This window comes from Chiroxiphia lanceolata, chromosome 8 (assembly GCF_009829145.1).
Source record: "Chiroxiphia lanceolata isolate bChiLan1 chromosome 8, bChiLan1.pri, whole genome shotgun sequence".
Lineage (NCBI taxonomy): Eukaryota > Metazoa > Chordata > Aves > Passeriformes > Pipridae > Chiroxiphia > Chiroxiphia lanceolata.
The window spans coordinates 17,116,749-17,141,794 of NC_045644.1; the positions used below are offsets into that span (position 1 = coordinate 17,116,749).

The 25,046-nt window shown below is 38.5% G+C and overlaps 2 protein-coding genes and 1 long non-coding RNA gene across 8 annotated transcripts in view; 1 reads left to right on the forward strand and 2 right to left on the reverse strand.

The window, feature by feature from the left end:
• The window catches only part of PLCE1 (phospholipase C epsilon 1), a 146,282-nt gene extending 140,964 nt beyond the window's left edge, over window positions 1-5,318 (forward strand). For all 5 annotated transcript variants that reach the window (XM_032694213.1, XM_032694215.1, XM_032694216.1 and 2 more), the window contains 5 exons: window positions 13-222; window positions 1,953-2,114; window positions 2,274-2,492; window positions 3,258-3,464; window positions 4,479-5,318. In XM_032694213.1, coding sequence (XP_032550104.1) covers window positions 13-222; window positions 1,953-2,114; window positions 2,274-2,492; window positions 3,258-3,437 — 771 coding nt within the window. In that variant the 3' untranslated portion in view covers window positions 3,438-3,464; window positions 4,479-5,318. The remainder of the gene's footprint in view (window positions 1-12; window positions 223-1,952; window positions 2,115-2,273; window positions 2,493-3,257; window positions 3,465-4,478) is intronic.
• Window positions 5,271-9,296, reverse strand: LOC116789917. Its single transcript, XR_004358194.1, has 2 exons — window positions 9,098-9,296; window positions 5,271-5,648 (listed from the first exon to the last, which is right to left on the reverse strand). It is a non-coding gene; the product is annotated as an uncharacterized LOC116789917 (long non-coding RNA).
• A 419-nt stretch (window positions 9,297-9,715) lies between these two features.
• NOC3L (NOC3 like DNA replication regulator) lies at window positions 9,716-25,024 on the reverse strand. Of its 2 annotated transcripts, none has more exons than XM_032694221.1 (21): window positions 24,964-25,024; window positions 23,649-23,856; window positions 23,132-23,255; window positions 21,686-21,843; window positions 21,522-21,578; window positions 20,400-20,530; window positions 19,633-19,794; window positions 18,787-18,880; window positions 18,402-18,577; window positions 18,052-18,180; window positions 17,467-17,598; window positions 17,003-17,083; window positions 16,329-16,429; window positions 15,788-15,860; window positions 15,647-15,710; window positions 15,488-15,559; window positions 14,309-14,490; window positions 13,975-14,103; window positions 13,281-13,378; window positions 11,224-11,308; window positions 9,716-9,869 (listed from the first exon to the last, which is right to left on the reverse strand). In XM_032694221.1, the coding sequence occupies exons 4-21, from the start codon at window positions 21,771-21,773 to the stop codon at window positions 9,738-9,740; spliced, it is 1,986 nt and encodes a 661-aa protein (XP_032550112.1). In that variant the 5' UTR covers window positions 21,774-21,843; window positions 23,132-23,255; window positions 23,649-23,856; window positions 24,964-25,024; the 3' UTR covers window positions 9,716-9,737. The 2 variants fall into 2 exon arrangements, with proteins under 2 accessions (XP_032550112.1, XP_032550114.1); XM_032694223.1 differs by lacking the exon at window positions 24,964-25,024 and adding an exon at window positions 24,807-24,886.
• Between the last annotated feature and the right edge of the window lie 22 nt (window positions 25,025-25,046).

Below are 25,046 nucleotides of genomic sequence, written 5' to 3' on the forward strand. Positions count from 1 at the left end.
GGTCTGTCTTAGCTCTTGGCTACCATAAAAGGCACCGAGTCATGTGCTGCAGACTATTTTCTGATGGAAGAGAAAAGTTTCATATCTAAAGAAAAGAGTGAATGCAGAAAACCACCATTCCAGAGAGTGATTGGTCCTGAAGAAGGGCTAGTGCAGCTTTTGAACAGTTGGTTCCCAGAAGAAGGATATGTTGGAAGGATTATCTTTAAAACCCGAGAGGAAGTAAGTCTGTTTTAGATAAATTGTTATTTACAAAGATAGCTAAAAATAGCTCTTAGGACCAGGAAATGAAAGGGTGCAGTATTTGTTTCACTACTTGGTGAGTAATGTCAATGCTGTGTACATTGTTAAAAAACAAACGTAACTCTTGAGTGAGCAAGGACAACTAGACTTCATGCACCTGTGTGACATTAATTGGACCTCACTCAGCTTTACTGTCAGTTGTGTGATGTTTAAGCATTATCACTCACTCACCAGTTCAGTGTTGTGTTCTAATTTAATGCCATACATTATGCCAGGATAGGAAATTAATATAAAGAAAGATAATAGTTAATACCATAGGATCATAGATAACAGAACTCCAGACAACCATTAGCAATCAGTTTGGATGTCAGCAACTTCTTATCTGTCTAGAAAAATTAGAAATAATTTTAATATTAAAGAATAAGTCTAAAAGGATAGAATAAGTCTAAAAGGATCACAAAGGATAATTAAATTATTAATGATAACCTAAAATAATGAAATAGGCGATTTCTTTTCATTTAAAGGAGGAAAATGGACTGATTACTTCAGTTTAAACTGTGAGCAAAGCATCTACAGCTTGAAAATATGCTAGTGCCCAGGCTTGTGAGAGACAAAAAAAGCAGGAGAAAGACACCTAATGATCTCATTTCTGGACACACTTTCTTTGGTCAGTTCGGCCTACAGAAATGCTTATTAGTACACAGATTTTACATACACAAATGATAGAGATCCTCTGAGATACTTTAAAGTGAATAAATGTATTTTTGATTAGTTTGATAGAACTTGTGTAATTTAATGGTAATTTGTCAAATTGAAGCTTTATCAAAAGTCCACATTTTGTTTTCCTTTATTTCTAACATTTGGCAAAAAAATTTACAAAAAGTTACAAGGTAGAAATTTGTTAGTGGAAATAGTAACCTACCAAATTCTGTTGACTGCAGCACTGACTTTGTCAGTGTGCACCACCACGTGTCACTGCCAAGCCCCATTCTGTTAGAAAATGGGAGTTAAAATCTGTCTTGGCTCATGTGAAAATTATGCTGTAGTTTTGTCCTGTGATGCAAGTACCCCAAAGCATTATCTGTAATTTTGAGCCTTTCTGCAGATAGCAGCACCTCAGAGCTTGGAACTAGAAATTAAGCTGCAAATCTGATTAAAAAACAAGGAGTGGGTCCACTGGAGGGTGTGAAACACAGCTCATGTTTACAGCTTATGAATCCAAGCTGTGTTCCAAGGTGTTGGACAGAAATGCATTCTCTGAGAGAAGGTGCAGGGAGGAATTCTGCCTGAAAATCTGCAGTAGTCATAGAGCCTGAAAAGGGACAAACATCCTTCCTCTTGCTCTACACCACAGGAAAATGTTTGCTCAGACTTCTTGCTTTCTAAGTACTTTTGGCTTTAGTGCAGGGATAGGAGAGAAAAGAACCCTTTCCACCATCTCCCATCTTACTGCCACTATTGGATGACAAAACATAATTTTGTGTACATAAGGAAAGAAAGGATTTAAGTGACTATGCATATGTCTCCAGACACTGATTGTAGAAACACAGGTAGTAGCTTGTCAAAAGTCTCCTGTATTGCATTTAACAAAATGGAGCTGGGGCTACAGCAGTCTCCAATTTCCATGTGATAAAAACCTTTTGTGACCACCAGCTATTAGTTACCTTTCTGAAGTAAATTAATCTGGCTCTCATTTATTTTCTCTGTAGAATTTAAACGAGAGAAATGTCTTCCAAGAAGCAAAGGAAGAAGCAGCCATCAGCTCCGAGGATGACAGTTTCTTTGTTCAGGTACACGATGTCTCCCCAGAGCAACCACGCACCGTCATCAAGGCTCCCCGCTTCAGCACGGCTCAGGATGTCATACAGCAGGTGAGCTGCACCTTTCCATGTTAATCTGTGGGGTGGAGGCTGGTTTCACACAAGATAAGGTGGGGTTTGTTCTCAGCATTAGCTGAGGAATCAGCTTAGTAACCTGAGTCTGAGGGAATGCCTTCTTTTTTGTCTTATTTTTTCTCTGCTTTTAAACAGACTCTTTGCAAAGCAAAATACTCCTACAGCATTTTGAGCAATCCAAATCCAAGTGATTATGTGCTCCTGGAAGAGGTGACAAAAGAGCCAACAAACAAAAAGTCTTCAACATCTAAACCATCTCAGAGGATTCTCTCTGATCAAGAGTGTGTGTTTCAGGCCCAAAGCAAATGGAAGGGAGCAGGAAAATTTATCCTGAAGCTCAAAGAACAGGTTCAGGTAAAAGATTCGATACTTTGCAGCAGCAAGTGTTGTAGATAGTGTGTGATCAGCTTAATGGGAACCTGCTTTCAATGGGAGAGACACACAACTGGTATGAGGGCAAGTGGGGAAGACAGACTAAGCAAAAAGCAGATTCCTCTTTTCTCCGAACCTCCCTTACTTTTTTCCTTTGCAAAACTGCAAAGTTACATCCAGCAACACGACTCCCTCACAGCCTGCAAATCCAGGACAACCTTTATCTGCTACCAGCCTTCTGTTTTTCAAAATCTTCTGGCTGTGCATGCCACGCTTTCCATCATAATAAAGGACCATTCAAATGGGCAGAGCTTAAAAGCTACTGGAATAAAGTCTCCTTTATTCCTGCCCAGTGAAAAAGTTGTTCTGTTGCTTTATCTCAGGCTTCAGAAAATGGCAGGAATGAAGTACATGCCTACTGGGAGAAGGAGCTGTGTTCTCCCTGCCTGCAGACACCACCAATCCACAGCAGCTGTTGCTTTAAAGTAACTGTATTATAAGCACAGATCTTTTTATAAAAGTTTATACCAAATTTACTAAACATATCTTTGACAAGGCATAATTTTAAATTAATTTATTCAGAACAATGAGTAGGATGTGCTTGCCTGTGAAAGCACAGACATACTGCATTTCAAAAGGAAGGCCTGCTTAGAAATATGTTAGGTGTTTTCATATTAATTCTGTATTTCACAGCTAACAAGCAGCTGTTAAACCACTTCTATGATTTTTTTTTTTTTTTTTTTACAGGCAGCACGAGATGACAAAAGAAAAGGCATCTCTTTTACCAGTGAACTGAAGAAGTTAACCAAGTCCAGTAAGCAGTATCGGGGGTTCATGTCACCCCCACTGCAGGTGTTGTCGGACAGTCCCCAGAGCAAGGACGAAAGGGCCGCGTGCGGCTTGACCTTCAGTGACATTGTAGAGTAGTCACCCCACTGCCCATGGTCTGTTCAGGTACGAGACACCGATCCCAACGCTGAGCAACCATTTATGTGATTTACAGAGGATTATTTTTTTCAAAGTTGTAGCTGGTCAAACCAGGGTGAGGTACAAGGGACTGACAGAAAGATCCATAAAAGCCTTACCCATTGGTGTGCACAGCCACAGTGACAGCAGTAAGGTCTCCAGTCCTTAATTATGGCATTTGCTCCAGTGAATCAGACTGGAGTTTCACCCACAAAACCAAACCAAAATGTTGCATCCTGGTTGATTTTATGGTATTCATTTTAATGAGTAATGGTGCTTAATTAATGATGTACTGTTACTCTTTTGCTCTGGGCCAAAGTAAATGGAAGTGGCCAGTAGAGCTTTTATTATTTTTTGTTACATGCAGATAATAAAATCATCAGGACTGGCCATCTCCTTTTTAGCTAAAACAAGTTGATGGTGTTAATTTCTCTCAGTGGGAATTTTGTCAGAAATGTTTAAACATTTATACTATCATTTCTGTATCTCTTCAATTTCTTCCATCTTGCTTGACTTCAAACAACTGAAATACACAACATAAGACTGTCTCGTTTATATGGAGATACTAAGTGCAACTTGTCCAGCAATGTACACTAACCAGACATTTGCACAGTGCTACTACAGCACTGACACAGCAACTGGGAAGTTACAGCTCCTTGCAAATGAAGAAATCTTTTTCAGTGTTGATAATCCCATCTCACTTATGGCCAATTTAATATTACCTTTTTCTTTCTGCATACATCTAATTATTAAAGCATTATTTGGCATGTACTGTCATACTACTGCTAAGTCATTAAATTAACAGAATTCAAGTAATGTTTTCATTTGCAAGGTATTTAAAATACAAAGGGATAAATTTGATATCTTATTTCTTGGCTACTATATCTGAATTCAAGGAAAGCAAAGTAAATTATGGAAAGAGCCCAGTCAGGTTCCCTATTCCGCATTTGTTCTTTCTTGCTCTTTTAAAACTGGAATTTACATTACTGAATCCTTCTGCAGTGCCTTTGAAGGATCCTGCTGTGGACTGAACTGGTCAACAATTGTGTGCCCTGTGCTACAGATGCCTGATCCAGGCAATTCTGCTGGATTAACATCCAGAATCTGGGAATCCTAAATGGGATACTGTAGATTGGAAAGATGCCTGTCAGCTATCGGAAGATTCTGCTCTTCCCGTATCTTCACATCTGCAGATCCTCCATAGGCGGATGGAGAAGTTTTCTTGGACTGTATGTTGTAAACAAACATGTGTCATCACCCTCTCCTTTTTAAACAAAAGATAATTTTAGCTTGTTGCCTCTAAGGAAACTGAAGGCAGAGAACCAGAGCGTTCTCTTATGTGTATTATTTTAAAATAACGCACTTTTACCTGAAGATTTCTGTTAAACACTGTGTTAACTGATTGTAAAGAGATTTAAATATACTGAAACTTCCTTTGCATATCTGTTTAACTTTGGTGAATATACACAAAACACTCAAAATTATTTATGGTTTATCTACTTTAACAAAATAATGTACAATAGCTAAATACACCTAACTGGTAGTGAGACTTTTTCTTATAAATTCTTGTTTTCTTGGCTTGTGTTTAAAGAAAGAATATTTATTATCATGTTCCAAAGTACATGCCATTGTATAATATATTTATCATATACTACTTCTTAGAAAATGCAGATTTTTACCTCTCTCTGGATTTAGAGGAAAATATGTTTGAACTTTTATGGTTGTTTCTTTTCAGCACAAGATGTTTAATACTCCAAACTGACCAAATTCAAAACAATGCATTGATAAATGTAATTAACATTTCAAAATTTTGAATTGAAATACATTTTTTCCATACAGTCAGAAATGTCTTTTTACTTGTCTGTTACAGAGAGTATAAAGAACTTTTACCCTATAACTCTTGACATTTTTGTTTACATAGAAACACTGTTGTGAAGTTTTACGTTTGCTGAATTCATCTTTTGATATGTAAGTAAATTAGTTGTGCTAGTCTTTTTTTTTATTTCCATGGGAGTTACTAATGTGTTTAGTTACTTAAAACAATCCATACCGAGTTACAGGGGCACAAATTAAACAACTGCTGGAATCAGCAATCCCTTTGATCTCCCACAAGAAATGTGTCTGTGGTGAACAAATTGCTCTGCACACGTTTTTGTCTCACTAGAGCAATCCCTAAACAAGAGAAAGAAGTAACAGGCAGTAGTGTCATGACAACTGATGCCCCCCTATTAATTAGAAAATGAAACAGAAGAAAGAAGAGTCATTAACTGTCATATAAACAAGCAGACAGAACCTGCATTCTGTCACCAGAAACGATGAAGTCTTTCACTATACACTACAGAAAATGCCTGTAAAATAGCTATTACCAAAGCAAAAAAGTGCCCTCTTGAGGTCATTTCCAGCTTTCAGGAAAAATAATTACAACTGTACAAAAAAAGTCAGATTTCCTGGTGGCATATCCTCACAGAGGCACAGATGCACTTCCCACTGCTTGTCTTTTACAAAAGTAAACTTTTGAACTGATATAGCACCCCCAACCACCTCCAAGCTCAGCCTCTTCACTCATTAGTACCAACTTGAACCCTGCACATGTGTAAGACAAGACTGATCCCGAGTAAAATGTTAGAAGTGTCAACTTACACTTCTAACTTCTTACACTTCTTACACTGCATATAGTTTTATATGCAGTTTGTTTTGGAATTCTTTGGAATTACTAGGAAATACTTATATCAACCTGCTGTGCAATTCAACTAATGCAACTGGTTTTTAAATGTTAGCTTCATTCTCTCTGTTATTTTAACACAGTAGCAGATTCACATCACTAAGAATTTTTTCTCTCTGATGTTGATTGTGGCATTTAAGAAACAATACTTAAGGTTCCTGTAGTTTGCCCTTACCTGTCTGGCTTTTTTTTTTTTTTTTGGTAGTGGTTTGTTGGGGTTTTTTTTAATCTTTAGCAGCACTGAAAATTCTTACCATCACCTAAGTATCACACACTGGCTAATTAATTAGATTCAACATACAAACCTTGGGGAATCAAGGGACAACAGCAGCCATGTCACATTAACACAAGTCTAACACTAGCCTGAAATCTGGTGGCAATTTATAATCAGCAGATTTTTACTATTTCTACTAATACAATAATTTTTCTAGTTGTGGGAACAGCTTATTAATATGAATATCTTCCTCATTAGTCTCACCAAAAGCTGCTTTTGCTGCTGTTTATTATAGTGAAAGAGGAGAGCAAAGTATTTGGCTTTTTATTTCAAAACCCATATTTGTAGGCATGTAGACGTCTGGAATGTGTAAGGCTAATTACCCTGTTCTAGTATTTTCATTAAGGTTCATATATCACTTAATTTCAAGTTTAGGTATTGGTAAATAGCCAAGTAAACTTTTGTTAGTGAAACATGGTACACTTTGGGGTGAATTTGGAAAAGAATTACAATACCCTTCCCTTTGTTGGGTCCAAGTTTCCTAATAGTGAAAATACACCACCACCTGAAGCATTAAACAGGGGGGATGGTTAACTTTTTTGAAAGCTCAGTTAAGGAGCTTCCATGTGCTGAGTTATTATGCTAATAGGAAATTTATTCTGCTTAGCCACAGATTTTATTTCTGCAGGAATATTTGTCCACACCCTCCTGTGACAAGACTGACAAAATAACTTTGTCCTTTTCTGTGTTTCTGGCTGGGCGTGGACATCAATTAGGAAAATACATTCATTTTTACATTACAAACTATTTACAGGAAGCAGCTTCCAGGATAAAGTTTGAAAGAAAGGAATGTAAATAATCAACAAACACCTTCCAGAAACATGCTGTCTCTGAGCAGTAGCAGGCCTTACACTGAACAGTTTACAGGTGGAAATCTCATGCTCCATTGCCTAATGGCAAAAATACAGAAGCATTTTATTCTGTACTATTTAAAAAACTGCTACTTTTCTACCAAGTTCTTAACTTCTCCCTGTGCAGCACGTGGTGCTTGCAGTGGTGTTATGGTATGGGACAAAAGACAGGCAGGCACAGCTCCTGCCTGCATCAGCACTGCTCCATCTGTAGGAACTGGGGCACACCAGGAGCTACTTCCTCTACCGCCTGAAGGGTTTCTTGCTTCTATCTTACTGATCCCAAACTATAGCAGAAGACTAAAAAGTACTATCTCAGTTTTATTTTTTTTTAAACCTAGTCACATTATTTTTCTTGCTACAAATATTAGGTGAATGCTAGGTGAAGTGTCTCACCTTTTAGAAAGCTGTCTGCTTCTAGAAATCACATGCTTTGGAGACTTAAAGACTTCAACATGGAAATATCTAAATATTTCAGGAACACTTTCTCTTACATTCACAGTTTGTTTTCAAAAAAGAAGACCTTGCTAGTAACTTTACATTTCAGTGAAAGGCTGAGTCTGCAGCTTCTGAAACTGAACTGTCTGCTCTGCTCTGCTCTAGCTCTTTGAATGCTTCAATTAGCATTTGGTTTTTAATCACTGTCAGTTATTATTTCACTATAAAACTCAGTTTACTCTTAGGGTAGCCCACTAAATGTACCAATGGTGGCATTTTTTCCTGTCTGTGATGTTTTGCAACTTAAATAGTAATAGACATTTGGCAGAGTTAGCAAATTAAACACAAAAATAAATAGCAGTAAATAAGATTTTTGCTCCAATAGATGTATAGGCTCTTTCAGAATGACTTAGTTGTACAGTTGTCTTTCTCTGCCTCTTAAAGCATGTCAGAGTATTCTGACAATGCAACATCACTGTGTGCCAGTCTCTATATGTTTGGAAACTATGAAAAATGAACAATTTCAAAATTTTCCACCTGGACTATTTTCTCTCTGCTGACTTGAATAATAAACCTGTATTTGTATATGTTGTAAAAAAAAAAATAAATGGTTTAAGATGTTCACTCTTTGCTTTTGCCTTCCTGAACTGACCAAAGTATTGGCAAATGGCCCCCTTGGAATTTTTCAGAAATTAAATCACATCCATATTTGTGAACACTTCACACTAAAAGAAACTATTCAAAAGCTATGAGAATCACAACCTAAACAAAGAGAAACACATGTATAAATATCAGTGTTATGTATGCAGTTTTGTAATCTACATAGTAAAACAGGAATTTTCTAATCCATTAATACATAGATGTCTATTCTAAAAATGTCTGTGAATTTATGTTTAACTATTTGAAAGTTGGTGAATCAGTGTGATTAATACTAAACACATGTATTAAAAGAAAAAAGGAAATTTACTTTTAAAACTATCTAAGAACTATAAATCAGGAAAAAGAACTAAATACCCTAGAGAAAAAGCTATTTTCTGACTTGAATGAAAGCTTTGAAAAACTTACTTAGACATATATCATTATACATCATAGACTAAACACTACAAAAATACATTACCTGAGCTGTCAGCCAGGGACAGCCCAGCACGCTCCCCTGTAGAACGGAATTCACATAAAGACAATATCATCTTTTAATTAATTAATATATTTCACTTACTGTTTGCAAAGCCAACATGCAGCTGAAAATGGATTCTAAAACAACCAGGCAATAACTTATATTTGGGGAACCAGGAGAAAATTACTTCCAAGATAAAAAGAAAAATATTTACATTCTTACCTTGTATTTGTCCATCATTCTTGACAGCAATGGTTTATTGAAGACACTGCAGTAGAGCATTCAGTCATGATGCCAATTTAGAACTGAAATGCAATATTCTCAATTTGCCAATACCAAGATTCACCAGAGGGAAAACCTCCACCAAATGCAAAATCATTTCAAGATGAGATAAATGGTTAGAAGACATCAGAAGAAAAAAAGAAAAAATGCAACAGAAAAAATACATATTCCAAATCTCTAAGTAGTTTAGACAAAGAAGTAAATATTGTTAACAGTTTCAAAATATTTATTAATTTATCAACAGAACCAGTGAGTTCTTGCAAATACATATGTCTATATTCTGTTATAAAAATTAGAAAATATATAAAGAAAAATACAATCATGCATGGTTGCAAACAATTTTTAAATAGCCTTGTTTTGTATCTTTTTAAATTACTGATGTGACTGTTCACTGTGGTTCCCCAGCCCTGCAAACATGGACTCCACAGTTAAGTGGACAGGTTTGTAACTCTCTGTGGAAAACTGCTGTTACAGTTTTGTGTAAAGCCTACTTGTATTCCTTTAATGATGAGGGGAAATTAGTTTCAGCCAATCTTTCTCCATAATTAAGAAGCCAACTGAAGTTGAGTAATAGGTACATTTATGACAAAGATGTTTCCTTCAAGTGTTTAGCAAAATCCAAGGATTTGTGAACAACAGTCCCACTGATGTGTTGTTGAAGCTGCTTGTTTAGCTCTTCGTCTACAAATGAATCCATTTGTGAGAATGTATCCTGAAAATTACAAAATATTAGTTGCATTATTAAACAAGGCCAGTATGTGTTTTCCATGCATAGCTTAAATTAGCAGTCCTGTTACTCTCCCATGTTCCCAGTCATCCAGACTAGACCTACAGAATTGGCAGCTCAGATGAGGAATTATGATCACACATATGATTTAAGCTCCCCCGTTAAAGTCTAAGCACTCACACAGTCAAGTACATTGTGCACTCAAGGACAAATGAGATCCTCTCTTTAGTAGTGCATGGGGCTCCAATTGGAGCTTCTATCAACACCAGGGAGGTGCTGACAAAGGCAGCGTGGCACACAGAGAATATGCAGGACAGAGAGGATAAAACTTAGATACTGCCAAAGTTTGTTAAATGAGCCCAACAACCAGAGAGCAGGCAAAGCCCCAGGGTAATTTGCCCAGTTATGTCCATTATAACCACCTATGGACAGTTTGTTCTCTCTTATTTTCCTCTTCCTTTGTTTCTGCTACCTTAAAAAGCTTGTGCTTTTCCTTATCCAAGCACTACAACTCAAATCTCTCGCCTACCTGCTGCTCCCAGCCTTGCTCTGTCAGAGGTGCTAATATAACTCCCTAGCAGGACAGACACGTCAAGAAGTCATTGTAAAACGATGGAATAAGTAAGTACAAACACATTTTCAAGAGTTGCTTCTCTAAAATGGAAAAAAAATTGTGCTCTCAAGGCTTCAACTGACATTACTGAGTTACAAAGTGGAGCACTGACAATGTTAAAGGTTTTCATAGGAAGAAATAAAATTATCACTTTTTAAAGGACACCCCTCACTGGACATCTGGACATTTAAAGGAGGCTGGAACAGTGCTGAGGACATAAAAACTGTTTCCTGTTTCTCATCGTTATACATTAACTCTTTTTTCCCCTCAAATTTACACTTTAAAGCTACAGTGAGGCTAATAGGGATCAGTATCCCTCTACATACTGAATCAAAGGCTCTGGAGATCCAGCTGTCCTGCCAACTACCCACACTGGGGAAAGAGCTGGGGTTTTTTTACTGCTTTTTGAACAAACATTAGTTCATCATTACAGAAAAGGGCCAAGAAATCTGCACTGAACCACTACAAAGTGCAAAATAACAGCTACCATATTCATCTTGCTACATGAACTGAAGCTGTGGGAGGTGGAACTATTTATACAGCTACTTTTCCTTTATAGTCAGTCCTATCTTACAGCAGTTAAAAGAAATACTCGACATGCAAAGTATAGAAACCAGAAAGCCAAACTGAGCATGCCAATGCCTGGGCACTGCACAGTGAGCCAGCAGATACAGGTTATTTTGGTACATCATGTGGGTAAAAAAGGACACAGAGACAAGATGGTACCTTTCTTCTGGGTGTTACTGATGCAACAGGAGGATTAAAGGTCATTCCTTTCATGCAGTATGCCTCAAAAAGTTCTGTGGCAGACCTACAGCAAAATCCACAGTGAAAGAAAAATGGCATTAGATACATCTTCAACTGATATATCAACAATTTAAGGGCAGCTTCTCACACACACCACTCTCATCCTCCATCACACTTTAAGAGAACTCAGAGTAATGAGCATCACCTGGAAAAGATCAGTAGCCAACAGCTGGCAAACAATGCAAGTCAAGTAAGTAAAATGTGTCTAAAATACTCAATTGTGGGAGACAAGAAAACTGTTCTGTTGGCTTGCCAGAGCTCCAAGCACTCACTGCTTAATCTGTACATATTTAATAAAGGAAAGTAAAAGATTATCTAGCTGACACAATCTGCTAGAATTTCCAAGAGTTCCTTACCGAAAGAGTTTTACAAAAACTAAGCATCCATGGAAGAACAGGGAAGACCATCATATGAGAAAAGAACTGGTTACAAGACCGGAAACTGAGGACAGTTTGTGGCCAGTGTTTGCAATGGCAGGAAGAAACTATGGATTTCCACAAGGTCTGTTCCAGGATCTGTGCTTTCCAACATGCTCAAAGATGAGCTGGAGATTACCAAGTTATTTGTGGTAGTAAAAATGAGCTCCATGTGAAGAATTTCGGATAGTTCGTATGAGGTATCAGTAAAATGTCAAATGAAATTCGTGTTGGAAAAAGAAATCAATCTCAGCTTTACATAAACACAATAAGCTCTGAGCTGACCACTATCACTTAAAGGAAAAAAATCTTGTTGTTATGACAGATACTTTTATAGGGTTGTGACCTTAATGCTGTTTGGAGTTGAAAAGAAACAGAGAACACAACAGAAATTAGTTACATCAGTGTTTAAACCCACAGATCATCCACATCTCAAATATTGCAACTGAGTCTCCAATTTCCCTCATCTTGAAACGCTTAAGTTGGTAAAAGTACAGGAATATGCAAAAAAGATGAGGAAAAGTATGGAACAGCTCCTGTCTGAGCTAGATCCCTTGAGCCAGAAGGGACAGTAGATAGAGGGATGATATGATACAGGGCCTACCAAGTTCTGGGAGGCATGGAAAGAGTGTAGAGCAGATTATTCATTTCATCTCCCAGAGCAAGAACCAAGGGCTGTTAAATGAAGCATACTGGCACCAGGTTCAAAACAAAAGACAGCAGGTCTTAACCTAAGGAGCTGTGGACTCATGGAACCCTTACCAAACAATGCTGCATTCACAAAATGTGTGCTTTGGTTCAAGGGACACTGAACAGCTTTAAACAGAATGCTATGAAGAGAGAAGTACTAACAGAAAATGATACTAAGTTCAGGAAATCCACCAGGCTGAGACCAGTCAGAAGCCAAGACACTGCTCAGAGCATGTCACAGAATCACAGACTATTCTGAGCTGGAAGGGACCACAAGGATCATCGAGTCCAACTCTTAAGTGAATGGCCCATAGAGGGATTGAACCCACAACCCTGGTGTTATTAGCACCATGCTCTAACCAACTGAGCTAACCTCAGAGCATGCCTTACATATTTATGCCCTGTTTTTACTTTTCACGAGACACCTGCTTCCAGCCACTGCCAAAGACAGGATGCTAAATTAGCCCCTCAGTCTGAACCAGCATGGCTGCTCTCGTGTTTTAACATACTATGGACCTTACGCTGCAACTTGGTTTCCAGTTTATGCTGGACAACCACAATTCAGTGATCCTGATCCATATTCAGATCAGGGCTGCTGCTGAGGAAATGCAGAAATTTTGCTCCCGTGGGAAGAAAACACACTGCACTTTGAGATTTTTACCCTTGTCACAGCCTGGCAACAAGTATCAAAAGAAAAAAACAAAAAAGGGCAGCCAACATTCTGTACTGGCAGAAGAACGAAGAGAGTTTGAAGATCAGAATCTTCTAATTTTATGGATAGTTATTTTTAGGAATTCCTTTAATAAAGCATAAGCAACAGTTTCCTTTCAAAGCACTATTTTAAAAAACCCAATCTCTTTGATAACTCACCTTTGGCTGAAATCAAGTGAAAGAGCTCCTGAGCCTTCAGTTGGAGCTCCAGCAATAAGGTGTGCTGCAAACTTCTGCACTGTTGGATGATAATGTCTCTGAAAGAAAAGAAGGCAGTTGACTGAAGGATGAGGGATAATTTATTTATCTACAGATTCTCACATTTATTTCCATTTCTATGAGATGGAACATTCTGTTGTTGTTTTAAATAGAAAAAGCACCTCAAAATCACTCAGTTTGTAGGGTTAAGTGAATGAGAACACCCAGTCATACATTTATTCACTGTATGTCAAGCTGTGAACATGACCCTCCACAGTTATTCTAACTCCTACTCCCAGAAAACAGGAAGAAAGGGCCAAGGAAGCCCTCCCCAAGCCCCAAACTCTGACTGGAACGACAGATCAAGGTCTTTGTTCCTCTCTGGACAAGGGCTGGATTTAAAGGGAACTTGACAAACTGAAAAAGCCTCCAAAGGAATCTTATTAAACAACCTGCAGTAAGATCCACTGTTATCATGAGCCCATTCCTTCCATATCACTGTGTTGCTCTTCCTCTTTGTATGGAATGTAGGTTCATGTGGGCCAGATTTGACTGATAAGTCTGGAGACCTCTGTTCTCTATTTGTATAAAGCACATAAACATTTAGCAGCTATTTACTGCTGACTTTTACTTCCCAACTCACTCAGTTACTAACCTGAAGTAAATGCAGCTCCCACAGGGCTGTGTTCTGAGCATTGCAATGCTCTGGTTCATCTAGTTCTGGAAGATAAACTCCACTGCCTTGAGACTCGTTATCTAGTAAGAGGTCCATCTTTGGGAACATCTACAACACACAAAAAAACAACTGAGTTGCTTCGATTACACATCCAATTATAACATGGCTAAGTCAGTTTCAGCAGCATTTAAGGATACCCTGTTTTCATCATTCCTGCTTAAGATGCTTTAAAGTATTTTGCATAAAATCAATTTGTCAAAAAATTCAATAACCTTTAGTCATCGAGTTAAAAATTTCAACAAGTAAAACTTACTTGCATGAATACCCTGTTTGTTGCCAATATCCCAACACTGGAATTTGGAAGTACATGAAGAGCAAGTGTGGAAAGTCGCTTTAGGAAAGCAAGAGCTCGTTGCTGGGAAACTTGTTTTCTCCGCTTGGCAAACATGACATCCAGGCACTGGAGCACAATCCCTATATCCTCATTGGTACCACCTCAAATGCAGAATTTCAGAAAAAGAGTAAATAACCATTTTGTGGAACATACAGCTGAACACTCTGCTATGGACTGGACACTGGAAACAGCCAAGAGGTTCAAACACAGCTCTCATGGGATATAGACATAAGCATCCACCCTTTTTTGGTAAAAGTACTCCAGCTCTGAACAGAAAAAATGTATCATTGTTTCTGCACTCCTTTCTAAGAAAATACTTGTTCTGTCAAAAATGTCTAAACATTAGACACAGCTACTGTTTTAATTCTAAGTGTATCCATGTCATGTCAAACCATGACAATCCACTGTATCATCTCCTGTAAATTATTAAACAGTGCAAAGATTTGGTCTTTTACCCATCCAGAATTGCAGAATATTTTTTCTTAATATTTCTCCGTTAGTGAATACACATTAAGGAAGTTAATTAAAATTATGTTAGTTTCAAATTTTAAAAAGACATTTTCTTAAACTATTCAACTTCTCAGAATTATTGGGAAATTTAGACTTGAAAAATAAAATGCCAGAAATATAAAAATCAGAAATATACACCAGGAAATTTTAGAAGACAGAATTAATTTTTAAAATAATTTAAATTTAATATTGGAAAAAGTAAAAATTCCTTCCCTGTTAGAGAAAGAATTAGAGAAAAAAAACAGAATTTCTAAATTGCCACTGTAAGAAACAATTATAAGGAAGTAAAAATATTTAAACTGAGGACAGGATAAAGGCTTATCCAAGACCACATACTCAGCACTCCCTAAGGAAATTACATGATTAGAACCTGTTACCATGTATTGCAATAATACTTCAAGTACTTGTATTGCAGTAATTCAATGTGCAATTTAAGAAAAAAAGTAGGTTAAACCAGACAGTAATTTTTTCAGAACTCAGACATCTTAAAACAACTGTAGCTTATTAACGCTACATTAAGGCTGTGACACCACAGAGGCAGAATAAACATTATCTAGGTAAACACTGAAAACAAGAATCTGGCATTACCTGCATGTAGGCTGAACAATGTCTTGTAAAGGTGTGTGTAAAATTTCATCGGATCAATGTTAAGAACATCACCTATTAACATAATCCCAAACAAACACATTTACTCCATTGATTTATCAGACAACATTAAACAAAAGTTTGTTTTTAAAAATCTCTTACCTTGACCAGAGAGTATATGAAAAGCACTGAGAATGCAATGAAGACTCTCACGATAGCTTAAATCCTAAGAATACAAAACTGATTAAGTACCCAAAAGAAAGTAATTTTAAGAAAACTGTAATAAAAGTAAACTCAACTTACCCCAGATGCAATAAGAGAATGAAGGACAATCAACAGGTCATCAAAAAATTCCACATTTATGAGATGAGCAAACCTTGAATCAAAGAGATTTTTATTTTTAGCTAAAGATATTATCTGTGAACTCAGTTCAAAGTATTTAAAATTGCCAAAATCCACACCTTAAAAGCAGCTAAATCAAATGCTGAACATTTACTGTCTTCACGTGAAGGAATGATTCAGCCCCCAGCTGCTAATCATGGCTTCCCAATAGCTCTAGAGACATGCTCATGTCCTTCAGGAAGTAATCAGGCAAAATAATGGAATCACATCACACCCTGCTGGGTTTGAACCACATTGATTCTATCATGGGAAATTTCACATCACATTGAAATGGTTTTGGAAATAGCTGAGAACTTCAGCAGAGAAATAAAATAATTACAATTAATTTGTCAGGGATCCATCTTCTCTCACTGCTTTTATAAATTCCTTTCAAAGTCAAAAATTCTTTTAGTGCTTTATGTCTTTTCCAACACACACAAAAGAAGGCAGAGTCAGTTCTTACTTTGCAAGACCTTCTAGCACAGCTGGCAAAAGTGGAGACTTCTGAGCTTTCTTCAAGATTCTAAAGTAAGTTACGAATACAATATTCAAGGTTTCTGTGTGCTGAAGGAAAGAAAACAAAACTAAATACTTAATCATGGAAAACAGACATTTCTACTTCACTTAAACTCAATTGAAAATGCTTCTCTCTGTCCAAGCCTGCACTGAAGCCTTTCAAACCAGTCCTGGCTCTGCCATTTCCACTCTTCTTATGCAGAAAAGGTCAAGTCCTCCTCTCCTGCTTCGACTTTATCCCCTCACGCTCTCCTGGCTAAAGAGCCCACACCAGCCAAACTCCTCCTTTCCCTGAAGACCGCTCTGAGAGGCTGATAACACCCATTACATGGTGTCCTACGGAATAGGGCACCTGCAAGACATATGTCAATGGATTCAACACCTTTTTGGGCAGAGTGCAGAAGGGAATAGGAATGACTAAGCTGGCCTTCCTGGGCAAACTGAGAGACATTGGTTTACTAAAACCTAGACCTCTGGTACAGGCAAAATGTTTGTTATCTGACAACATTCTCTAGAGATATGGAAGGCTGACAGGTTGGAATGGAGGGAAGACACTTGATTACAAAATGGTTAGGAGCAGCCGCTTGGCAAAAATAGGGAAATAATCTCTAAATTACTTACCAACTTCAATTTTTTTTCTTTACTTTCTGATGCTTCTGCTTCCAGGAGTTCTCGTTCTAGTTTCTCTTCCGCTTTCTTCCACTGAAAATACACAGTTGATTTTAAAACAACAGATTAAATGTTTCCAACCAGTCTGGATATCTAGGTTGCAAAGATACCCAGAGAACAAATCTTCCATGCTTGGTGAGTTACATAAGTCACCCTGTGAAAGCTACTGGGTAACCAGCTTAGATACTGCTATCAGAAACAACAATCAAAAGCATTATCAACACAGGAAAGAGGGAAAAAAAAAGATAGGAAGATAATTAAATTCCATGTAGAAGCTCATAAATGTTCAAGTACAATGCAAACACTAATCACTGATGCTGAGAGTTAACAATGGCAAGGACAGATGTGCAATCATTGCTGGAACAAACTGCTACATAAAGTTGCACAAGCAGAGCACGAGAAAGCACGTGTCATACCTTTCTTTGCATTCTGGAAAGATTCTTTCTTTTCTCTTTGTAAGTCATGAACTTTTTCTTTGGTGCAATGTCTTCAGAATCTTTTTGTAACTCTATTTCCTTAATTCTTAAGTGAAGAAATACTTTTAATACCTATGGTAAAAACAAATTAAATACAATGAAAGGTGATCCGCTACAGGAACAGAGGGTAAAAAATCCTGAATTCTATTCCATCTAGTGGGCTTTGCTAGTCAAAGGTTCTTCTGTTTACTCTCCTCCTTTTCCTTCATACCTGTATCTCTAATCTCTGCTCCCAGTTCCTTTCCCAGCACTGTCCACTTCTATCCATTCCTCCACTTGCCTCTCACTTCAAGTCTCCCTGTCTGACTTAACCCACGTCTCTGTCAGGATCTGAACTCCTAGTCTCCTTCCCTTGCCCCATACCTCTCTTTCTAACCCTCTGGCTTAGCCTAATCCTAAACTGTCTGTGGCAGAGTGGGGACGTTCTGCTTGTCTGTAGCCAGCAGCCACGCTGACTTGGACGTTCAGATTTTTTTTCAACCTTTGCCAGAAGAATATTGTGAGGTACAACAGAAAGTCTCTTACCTCAGGTCTGACATCGTAATTTCTGCCTCTCACAAGGCCAGAAATGACCTTAACCACACCAAGTGAAGCATAGCCCAACTTGTCTTGTTTAAAGAGCTTCTTAACTGCCTCAAAGCACAGTTCAGAAATCTGAAAAAGCAAATCACACAGATTGTTCTGCAAAGCCAAGTCCACAACAACAGCTAGCAGCAGATGATACTCATGGTATTCACTAATTAGAAAGTGGATATAGCCTTTAAAATAGTGAAAAGAAATGGCCACAAGATCTGGATGTTGTGGAATAAAGCTCAGAAATAGATTATTTTTCAAGTAAAACAAGAACTCTTTCTCTAATCAGAAAAATCACTTACCATTCTCGATGGATCATTCATGAGTGGAACAATGAGAACAATAATGTTGTTGTGGAAGTTGAAGTGGGGTAGGGCCACAAGCAGCTCGCACAGACACTTCACTGCCACCTCTGCCAGACCTTTATATGCCTTTAATGAGATGACATTGCTTTTCTTCAACTTCCTTTGCTTCCAATCTGCACAAAACATTATTCATTTTCTTAGTGAGTACTGTTCAGAATGATGGGAAGCTTATAAATATTTAAATTTTTAGTGATTGCAGGCATTCTCCTACATACTTCATGCAAGTGCTATCTCAAAGCAGCGGGTAGCATTCAATCAGAGGGAAACTGATGCTGCAAACAATTTTGCCTTTACTACAAAAATTGGGAAGCGTTGACTATACCTTTAATTGTTTGTTCCAGATTTTCTAAGTAAAATTTATACTGGCTCACAAGGCCTTCCTCAAATTCTCTCAGTTTCTGAGTTTCTTTTTTAACCTGTAAACATAAGAGAAATGAAATTTTATTTGGAAAGCTAAATATTGAAATTAGCCAATGGTGAAAAAAAGGGTTTAAAACAAATATCAGATATCTAAGCAGTTTTTTCTTCTAGACAGAACTTCCTAGAAATGTATTAAAACTAAAATATTACTGTATTTTTCTACAGTTGTGCTCAGAGGGCCTTTTCCAACTAGGCCCATTTCATTATAGAGATTGAAGTAAAATTATCAACTAGATGTTATTTTAATGCCATGACTCTAAACTGCACTAAACCTACACTCAAGAAACCTTCCAAAGAATTGATTAAAAACGAGCTGCACAAAACAGGTTACTCTGCATTTGTTCAGTAAATTGTTGAACACATTTCAAAGAAATCTATGCCAGTTAGGTGACAATGTTGCATAATTTGTTTTCTTTCTAATTCTCTTTATTGTGGGACCTTACTCAAAGGGTTATGAGAAAAGTCACCCAGGTTTGGTATACTACTTTCATATACTAGTTTTCCTCTCCATTACCACCAGCATATCATCTACTTCCTGAAAGGAAGTATGTAAGAATTAAAGGTTCAAAACAAAGACCTCTGCTCCTGAAAGTGTCACAGCTTCAGACCTTCCACAAGTATTTGTATATTTGTCACCCTTTGCTCAGAACTAAAAATTTATATTAAAAAAGAACAGTGTTCATATTTGGCACCACTGAAAAAATTCTGAACTACTCATAATACCCTATAAATAAATTTGATATTTTACCTTGGTAGCCTTTTCTGCTTCGGTCAGAGGCCGAATTTTGTAAGAAGGTACAATATCTTTGAATATCTCCATCAAAGAAACCATGACCAGCTTCCGAACAATCACAGCCACATTAGGATCCTGTTCCATCAGCATGGCACGCAGCTCCTTCAACTTTTTAATCTGGTTAAAGAAAACAGGCAGACAAAATCAGCTGAAGATCAACTACAAACCAAGGGACAAGCACAATGTACATTAACTCAGCAGTTACTCAGACTCTACTTAGCATTGCATAAAGAGCCAAGAAATGCCACATGTCCCAAAAAAATTTTAATCTCAGGAATAATCAAACTGTCCTGCTATTATAAACTTGCACAGAATTATAAAAAATCATGCGTATATCCTGAAGCACTGAGAACTATCAGATACAACCCTGAAATCAGAGCTTACATAAGGGTCACACTTAAGGAACAAGGTAGTTTGGACAGAAAATACCCCAGACAGTATTATTCCTAAAACCACAAGTACTCAGAGGGACAAATTACTCCTGAACAGAGCAAACATAGTCACCTGGACCTTCACCTGATTCAAATCCTTTACACCAACCACCAACCTATGCAGTTTCACAGTTTGACAGCCCCTGAGAAGCGATACAACACTGACCTTTTCCTTGTTCTACCCATGTATTCTTGTGCCTTTGCTACTGTTTGGTCACTTCAGACCTTTATTTCTTGATTTACTGCACAACAGAGGTACACGTACATGCCTGTTAAGTCAATGCTACGTACATTGTTGTCTGGCTCAGAGAGAATGGCAGATGCTAAGGCAGCTATGTGCATCTTCCTCTCCTGCAGCTTTTGTCGCCTTTGAGCAGCCATTTCCTCAGGAGTGAGAACAGGAAGGGGCTCCTCAACAAAGTCTGGCACAAGGTGTGAGAGTTAGAAAAGAGAGTCAGTGGGGAAGTCTTAACAAATACCATGTTGCAAACTACAGTTCTAGGTACTGCATTTCAGTGGGTGTGGTGTTAACCCCACACGAGTAACAAATGAAGTTCCACAGTCAAAGAAGCTTTAAGAATGACTTTGCTATTAACCCAGAGATTAATTTTTGCTCCACTTCAAAATCTTTTGCTTGCAAAAGAAGTGGACTAAATGTTTTGAATCTGTCCACAGTGTTCCCGAAGTACAGTGGGAACATGGAAACTCAACATATTACCCCAACTGTGCCAAGAAACCACAGCGCTCTGGCAATTTGCAGCAAATTATTCACATTCACTTTTTCTGAGTTTCTGAGTATACTTTGTTATGTCCTTTCTAAACTTCAGATTATATTTAGACAATAATGACCCCGTAGTGGCAAAGTTACGACTGCAACTGTTATTTGAAAATGACTCCTAACTGGGTAACCAACAGCAAATCAAAATCCCCAATTTCCTGGAATTCCGATGTTCTAAGCAAAAATTTCAAAGACAAAGGCAGACACTCAAAAGCCTACACAAGTCTATGTCCTGAACTGCATTTCAAATGATCTGAGTATCAACAGAACCACAGCATATACTCTTTATGTAAGACTAATATGATCCTTCTTACTAGCAAAGATAGCATAATTGTAAAAAGAACTTCATGAACACATCAGTTTCCAGATAAAAATAAAATAATTTAAAAGAAAGAGATTCTGAAGCCAGCTATTCCTCAGGTCCCGAGAATCTAACAGGTAAGAAAGCAAGCTTTGAATAACTGTTATGCTTTCATGGCAACATGGTAATGAACATATCCAAAAAATCTGAACGAAATACATTTAAACTACAAACTTCCTTAGGGAACAGCAAAGTACTCTTCAGATAATTCAGTGATTTAGAAAAAAAGAAACATAAAAAAACCCAACATAAAGCAAACATAATGTTTTATTACCCTCTCCTTCCTCCATTTCTTCTGTACCCTCTTCTTCATCATGTGCAACATTGAGAACTGCAAAAATAAAATATCTAGTGTCAAGCATGTAATACCACAAAATTTTAGAAGAATAAATTATATACTTTTTGGTTACTATACCAGTTCTGCAATCTGTGTCTTACCTGGCTTTTCCACAGCTTGAGGAATAATGCCACTCTTGTCTTTGATGGGGAGCAGATGGATGAGTTCCTTTTCTGGCTCTGTCTGCATTCGTCTTGGCACCTTCTCATATTTCTCAATCACACTTTCATGTTTTCGTTTTTTGACATGAACAGGTTCACTGAAAAAGACAAGGCAAACTCTCCAGGGACAACAGCAACAGCATACCTTTTGCAGGTATGTTCCTAAACTACACTTTAGCATATAGGAACATAAGTATCTAGTAAGTGCTAATAGGAACATGTAATTTACAAGTGATGTAATATTTGACAAGTTTTTAAGAACTATTACAGTCGACCAGAGTAAAGAAAATTGAAAAGTTCTCCAGTTTAAGGGAACACTATGAAAGGAGGTAAAATCTAGTAAAACAGGTAAAAAGCAACTACTTCCACTGTTTTCCACCATTCTAAAAATGTTTTGGCATAATGAATGTAAAACACATAGACCTACATCTTGAAAAAAGCCGTTAAATAAAAACACACAATAAATTTTGAGTTTTGCAAGACTTTAAACTTATGTCACATCCAGTTAGCTTGGGGAGAGGGCAAGGTTTAAAATAAAATTCTTTTAAATCAAGAACTTGCTATGTGGCTACAAGAAACCCTGCAGTGGAGTACAGCACAACTGCAACTTTGGAAATGAAAAACTATTTACTACTTTCCTTCAAAACTATACTAAATTATTAATTAGTAACTGATTACTGATGTTAATCAGTACTGCTACAGATGATTAGTAACTGATACTGATATTAATCAGCATTAACAAATTAAAACCACCCTAAGCAGTTAGGTATACACTTGTTTTCACATTCATCAAAAAGGCAAGTTAAGATTTTCAAAGAGTCATGTAATCAGAGACTTCATAGAAGGGTATTGTAAAGACTTACAATTTTAATACTAGGAGCATTGTCCTTCTCCATACTTCACTGTGAACTCTACCCAACACCTTGCTCCAGAAACCTAGTGACAAATCTTTGTATGAATGTTTTGGTGTTGCATGTGTTTACAGACATGGATTTCCAGAACCCCTTTTTTCCCCAGCAATTTGCAATGCAATATATATAAAGGCCAAAGTCCAGGGAACGTCCTGAATACTCTATACAGAAAAAAAGACTGTTTACAGATTAAAGCATTTCTTTCAGTTTGAGAAACGCTTCTCATCTCACAGCCAGGGACCTCACGGGCAGGAGCACCACAGAAACAGTATCCTGAAGGTCAGGCAGAGCAGTGTGAATGTACTGATAGATGCCAATACATTAATACTGAAGGTACTGACAGACTAAGGAAACACTAAACCGGAACTGCAAAGAAACACTAGGCTAAAAGGGACCTCCCGACAGATGTATTGCATTACATATTAATTGCACAAGGCTGAATTAGTACAAAAGTAGACATCACAACAACACTCACTTAGAAGAAAGATCTCTGGTTTAAAAGGATGCTTCTGGGCCAAATCTTCCATTAATTTTAAGGTCATCTTCATCCATCATGTCCAGTGGAAGAGCATCTTCTTCCTCTTCTTTGTATTTTCCAGCTATTTTAGAAGATGATGTTTACAGATTAAGATCCTGGTACGTATATTCAAACTTTAAAATCTAACCTGCCTAGGCTTGTGAAAACATTTTACACCTTACTTCAACCTAGATCTCACTGACCTTTATGCATGTCTTTGTGTTATCCAGAAAACTGCCCCTCTGACACCCAATAAGGATCAGCGCAAACACATTTCTACCATCTCCAACTGTCAGATCTTAATGCCCTAATAGCTACAGTTTGATATGTTTTACAACTCTCCTTTCTTTCACAAGAACAGCAATTACTTGTACACAGAGAATGTTGTTTCTTGAATTCACCACATAAAGCAGCAGAATATTTAGTAACACTTATACCTTCTTGCTTACTAAAATAACTCTGAGCAAACACTTACCAACTTGCTTTTTCTTGCATTCTTCCAACGGAAAAGGCTTTCTAGAAATAGCATCTCTGGACAGCCTCCCTTAGCTTCTTTTGTTCTTTTCGATACTTCTTAGCAGCACTCTTCTGCTTATACTGTTTATTCTTTAATTTGTTGTCAAGTTTTATTTGACTAGTTCTCAGTAACTTGCGAAAGCTTGGAACTCGCTTTTTGTTTCTCTCTAGGAAATAACAGAAAATGACAAGTCATTGACACATTCACAGCCTTTGTGAAATTTATTTCACTGTTTAAGATCTCATTAAGTTACTCTCTCTGTTAGGGCTGAATAACATGTTTCTTCCAAACAGTATCATCAGTTCAAATTTACACAATTTGTGTTACGTTTTTGAGAAGAGAGACCCGTGATGAATGTTCTACAGAAACATTGTTTAACAACCTTTTTTATTAAACCCTATTGTCTATTACTTTAGACACGTGGACACTCAAAGTATGGTAAACAGGTTGTTAGGGTGCTTTGTGTGCTCCCAACACACGGTAAGTATTTTGGAGTACTTTAAAGTACAAGGCCACAGCCTCGGGTAAATGTTCTGCAGCACACTTCCCCCTGCTGAGCTCTGGCTTTCTCCGGCCTGAAACTCTCCCTGACCAGCAGCTGCGCGGACCTGGCAAGGCTGCCTTGCTGTCTGCAAGGCTCAGAGCAGCAGGATGCAGATGTACGAGTTGCGGGTGCCAAAGCTCAGGGAGCCACGGTGGGCGTGGGAAACAGGGCTCAGGGAGAACCAGGAGGCACAGGACAACATAGGCGTCCTATGCCAAAACACCGAAACAATCCCAAGGGTGCTCGGGGTGGAAATGGACGCAGCAGGGATTACCTACTGACGGCACGGGAAGGCAAGGGCTGTGGAGAGAAGCCGGGCATCGAAGCCTTCACTGGGGTGCCCTGGCACTGTCCCTGTGCCGGGCACAGGCGCTGTCGCGGCCCGGGGCGGCTCGGACCCCGCTCGGCTCCTGCCGGTGCCTCCCGCAGCCCAGGGACACGCCCGCGGGCTGTCCCGCCCCCCCCCCCCGTCCCGAACAGCCGTTCCGACCTCCTTCCATCCCTCGGTTCCGTCAAAATCACCTCCGAGGGACGCGGGACGAGGCTGCGCTTTGCCGAGACCCCGCCGATACCTGCCCTAGGCACCCCCGCACTGCTCTGCCGGGGCCGCGGCGGCACCGGCTGCTCCTGGGCACGGCTCCCTATCCCGCCCAGCCCCACGTGAAGCCCGCGGGAACTCCAGTCTCCGCTTCCCGTCCCGCCCGGCGCCGGTGCCCCCTCAGTCCCTACCGGCTTTCATGGCGGCGGCCCGCGTGTGCTGCCAGGCGGCGGAAACGCTCCCGGCCGGCCCGGCCGCCGCCACAGCGGCCCCT